This window comes from Austrofundulus limnaeus, unplaced genomic scaffold (genome assembly GCF_001266775.1).
Source record: "Austrofundulus limnaeus strain Quisiro unplaced genomic scaffold, Austrofundulus_limnaeus-1.0 Scaffold243, whole genome shotgun sequence".
NCBI lineage: Eukaryota > Metazoa > Chordata > Actinopteri > Cyprinodontiformes > Rivulidae > Austrofundulus > Austrofundulus limnaeus.
Window position 1 is genome coordinate 711,209 of NW_013952645.1, and position 5,243 is coordinate 716,451.

The 5,243-nt window shown below is 37.5% G+C and overlaps 1 protein-coding gene across 1 annotated transcript in view; it reads left to right on the forward strand.

Annotated features, from left to right (window-relative positions):
* Positions 1-4,112, forward strand: part of LOC106525830 (spectrin beta chain, non-erythrocytic 1) — a gene marked incomplete at its 5' end in the record, with an annotated part of 64,167 nt that extends 60,055 nt beyond the window's left edge. The window contains 1 exon segment of the mRNA XM_014020181.1: positions 924-4,112. Within this exon segment, the coding sequence (XP_013875635.1) occupies positions 924-1,148 (225 nt within the window).
* Between the last annotated feature and the right edge of the window lie 1,131 nt (positions 4,113-5,243).

A 5,243-nucleotide genomic window follows, 5' to 3' on the forward strand; every position in this document is an offset into this window, starting at 1 on the left:
TTATAAGCATTTATATTTTAAATTTCTTCAATGTTATTCAAATCAGTCATTTTAGAAACTTTTTAATTTGATTGTCAGCAGCTAATTGGAAAAAAATACAACCTTACTTTGATTTTTAAATTCTCCGATGACTTAATAAAGAAAAATAAACAGGGTTCCTGCAGATCCTTAAAAAGTCTTTAAAAGCCTTGAATTCATCAATCCAAAAACAAGGCCTTAATTAGCCTTAAAATGTCTTAAATCAATCTGTCAGAAGTCTTAAAAATGTGAATATATTGTAAATAGGATGACTGGAATGCGTCTCAAATATTAAAATAATTGGTAACATTTACTGTATTTTTTAAATATTCACATGCAGACATTCACCTTTGACATAACTTCCTGTTATTTCACATGCAAATATCTCAACAACTGCTCACCTGAGCAATGTGAAATTCATTTTTTAACATGTTAATAATGTTGTCTTTCCAAAAATGCATTCATATTTCTTAAAAAGTTAAACGTCACGAGCACTTTAAGGTTTCATCTACAGCATGCTGGGGTTAAGACCCCACTGTGGGTCCTAAAACTCCAAATTTTAGGTTGTTAGAGGATTTCCATAAATTAAATTAAATTTAAAACTGACTGCTAAAAATGTTTTTGCTATATTTGATGAAAAGGCAGTTAGATATGAATAAATCAATTGGTCTATTAGCAATATTTGAATACTTTAACCAAAAATACTCTGATTCATGAGTTTCTGCCCCAGTTTTTATTTTTATTTTTTGTCATTTTTGTTTATTATGAAATTGGTCTTAAATTTAATTTCACTTGGCATTAAAAAGTCTTAAAAAGTCTTAAATTGAACTTGCCTTAAAGGAACCCTGATAAAGCAGAAGAAATGATTACAGCTTCAGATCCAACCTGTTCGTCTCGTCTTTCAGGAGGAGATGAACACCTGGATCTCTAAGATCTCCGCCGCCATGGCGGGTGAGAAGCCCGAGGTCACGCCCAGCAGCCACAGCACGCCGGCCCCTGCTCCCGCCCCCCGCGCCCAGACGCTGCCCGCCTCCGTGGCGGCGGCGACGACGACGGCTGCGGAGTCGAGCCCCGGCAAACGAGAGAAAGACAAGGAGAAGCGCTTCAGTCTGTTCAGCAAGAAGAAATAGACGCTCGTCTTTAGCTCGGTCTCTCTGTGGTGCTGTTTGGGGTCATCCCTCGTTATCAGTCGATCTTTGGTTTGATCTTTGAAGATGTCAATCAGCCAAACAATCGATTTAAAGTCATAGCAACTGATCATAGCAAAAAATTATTAGAATAAGTGCTCAGAATGTAGACGCATTTATTTAATCCAAAATTTAATCTTGAATTAACCGAAAACATTAAAGAAAAGCAGAGTTTTTAACATGTAACCAACGTTTCCTTCAGCTTCCTGCAGAAACACAGTTGCTATGTCTGATCGAATCCCAAACAGCCCCTCCCCCTCCCCCCCCTTCTTTCCTCCACCTCCTTTTTTCCTCTCAAAGCGTGACTCCAGCATGCAAGCTCCGAGCCAAAACTCTCCACTCTGTGCCTAGCAACCGTCCGGTCGGCTCAGAGCTTCGGATCAGCTCCAACACCCGAGACCTCGGTTCAGTTTCTGTAAGATCCGGAGCGGATTGTAACGTTAACGCTTCAGGCAGCTGCAGTCGAACAAAGTAAAACCCGAGTTTGATGCTGAACAACAACGAGCAGAGGAGTTCCCAGATAGTCCTAGTTATTACCCGTTTGTTTGGTTTTTGTTCAGTTCTGCCTCTTCTGTGGGTCGTGTTTATCTTCCCCACTAGTTTATTTCAGTTTTTTTTTAAGTTGTAGTTACTTCCTGTTTGGGTCCATCCTCTGTAGTGTTTTTTTCCCCCCCTGAGGTCTTGTCTTTGCAAGCTGACGTGTATCCCTCTGTAGTGGGGAAAACTGAAACCACAGCGGGGTAATCCTCTGAATTTACACCTGAAACCTGCAGGAAAACCTTCCAATCCAAACATGTAAAGTGAGATGTCTTTGTGCACTGAATAATTCTGCTTTTCTCTTGGTTTCATTTTTGTGCAAAAGGAAGAAAAAAAATACAGCGAAAAGTCAAACAATCATTCTTGTTCCGCTCGGCTCTGTGTAATTCCTGGAGCATCTGAGAGGGAACAAACAGGAAGTGGTTGCTGTTGTTTGGAGCGTTACCCTGCCGTGCTTTGAACTGTATGTATAACTTGTGTATAACAAACTGTTAAAAATAAACCTGTGTTTAAGTTCCTCAGTTATTGCAACTAATAATAAGCTTCAATGAGTTAAACTTACTTTCTGTGAAAACACTTAATGAGTCTGAATGAAGGAGCATTAACAGCTTTAGGAATGTTTAATGAATTTTCCACCAATCAGTGAGGTTCCTTTTTTTAATTATTTGTTTCTTTATATCTCTGAAACATTAAACTTAGCCCTTTAGTTCCTGGAAGGTGTTTTTGTTTTGTGATCCACAGTTTAAGCTGATTCTAAGGTTCTGTTTAGTCTGACGAGTATGAAGGCGTAGATGTTCTATTAAAGCAAAAATAACTAAACGTTGCTGTTAAGTGAACGGTTTTGATTCTTAAAAATGTAATTTTCTGGAAATGTTGCAGAATAATGGTCGCTTGCTTGTTGGCTTCAGCTCTCCGTCGTTGAGATTTCAGACGTTTTTGCCGCTGATGAACTTTGCCGTGAAAATCTGTTGTGTGGATGCTTTTTGTACGGAAGTCCATTAGTGACAGAATTCAGCAAACTCAAATTTGAGCTGTTGTGTTTATTTCTGCAGGAACAAACCACATTTTACTATTAGTCATATAAACCGCAAGATACCGTGACCAATAGCTGATGAGAAAAATGCAGTTTAATTTTTCATTTCTTTTATTGCCCAAAAACATTTGATTTCATTTCTACACCTAATCATGTTTGGTTTAACCAAATGTTTCTTTTGCTCATATGAAATAAAGTGGAGGGAAACCTATTAGCTGATCAGGGTTATAATGTTATGGTACAACTCATTAATGATAAAGATCTGATTTGGAGCAATAATTCTTCTATAATGCACGTCTCCTGATGCCAAACTTTTCAATTAACACTTCATAAGTTGTAAGCAGCACTAATTGGCTGTGATGGCTATCTTAAATTAGGCTAAATTCAAAAGAGTATAAGTTATGATTCTGCATCTATTGAGTTTTTTTTTAATTCATCCTGTAATTTGTGAAATACATTGCTAACACACTGACGAATGAGCTCACGCAGGTAATTACACAATAGGCTGTTTTTATGGCAGCAAATGCGGAACATTTTAAAATGTTTTTGCTGTACTCTCTGTCTCTACGATGTGAGCAAAAATAATCAGTTTTGAAATCGTCACCCAGACACTAAAAAGAACAAAGGAAAAGCTTGTTTTCCAAATGAATTATAAAGTTTTCACAACAATTTGTGAGAGTGTTTTTTTTTTAAATAAAGCAAGCTGTAGGGAACAACTTTTGGAACCACGGACTTAAGGCTGATCCTTTTACGGCAGGCTTAAGCAAAAAACAAAATTTAATTAAACTCACTTTACCAGGTAATGTTAGAACACGGCCTCGATTTCAGCACATAGATTTAAGAACTGGAAATAAAAAAAAGGTCTCTCCAGCTGGATGTTTCTAATATAAACAGATTTTCTCAGCCACCGCTTGAATTTATCTTTTGTAATTTTGTCATTAATGGACTTCCGTAGCGCCAGAAAAAAGTGGAAGTGAAACGGCAGGAATGAGCCTGAAGGTGAAAAGTAAAAATGTTTTTCCCCGCAGTGAAGGGTGGTGGTGCCGCGGGGACTGCGTGGGTCGCCCTGCTCGATTTTTACTTTATTTTTTAATGCTTCAATCTCTGGCGATTTGATAACTATAGTGTGCATTTATCTGTCACTGTAACCATAGTAACACGATATTTCTTCATATTGCACAATCAACGATGCCACGATGGGGGAGGGGAGGTTAGGATGGGGGTGGGGTTTATAGGTGGACCAGGGGGGTCACTGCTAGTTGGATCTGCACCCGTAGAACTTCCCTCATCTCTGTTACATATGTGCAAAAAGCCATTAAAATGCTTTTAAAACAAAATGACTCAGTTTGATTCTTCTAACGAGACCCTGTAGTCCTCAGTGAGCAGGTTAAAGGTCAAAGTTCACAAGAGAGAGCATGGCAGCAAAACTTAGGGTTTTAAAGTGCCTGACATGCCTATCCTTCAAATACAAAAAGTCCAAGAAAATATCTTCATTTTTAGGAAAATTGGTCTAAAACACATGATTTTACCCATTTTATCACATAACTGACATATTTTCCTTTGAACTTGGCTCCGCTAAAGTGAAACAGGAAGTGACATCAAAGGGGAACTCTTTAAAAAAGAAAACTCCCTGGTCTTTGTTTATTAAAACAACGTTTTTTGAACTCTGACTCGTCTTCATCTCTCTCCCTTATGGGAACTAAAATTATATAAAGAAACATCAGAAAAGTCCCTGCTGTCTGTGTTGTTGGCCGTTGTAGCGATGCTCTGTTTACATGCAGACGTTCCCCTTTGACGTCACTTCCTGTTACTTCACATGCAAACATCTTAACAACTGTTCATCTCAGTGGCGTGAAATTGCCTTTGCCATCCATCCATGTTATCTTTCCAAAAGTGCATTCATATTTATCACAAAAATTTGATGTCACAGGCACTTTAAAGTTTCATCTGATATGTTGGAGTAAAAATACCCAGTTTTACAGCTTTATAGCAATAAAACAAAAACTTCTAAACGATTTTTTTTGCTTTTACCCAAGACTGAAATGCAAATGCTATGACTACTGCTACCTAAATAATACCACACATTGATTAATGCTAAATAATACCACACATTGATTAATGCTTTATTGGTATAATGTATTAATACTTTCTATAATAAGCTGAATATTTTATTCACAGATACAAATGAAACTGACGGAACAAGCTTACACAATGCCAGTTGCTGTTGAAAAATGTTTTTTCAACATTTTCCTGCAGTCAATGCAGATTTTAAACCAAAGTTTTACTATTTTGTTAATGGTTTCATAATGTTTAAGATAAAAACAACTTTTTATGTGGGGGGGGGTGTATTATGCAAAATTAACTTAGCTTCAATGTCATTCCCTCATCAAGAACATGCAGAGTATTGCTTTGACACGTTTGTGCAAGTTTGTGAAATCCTTGAATCTGTGGCAGCCATGCAGAGCAAA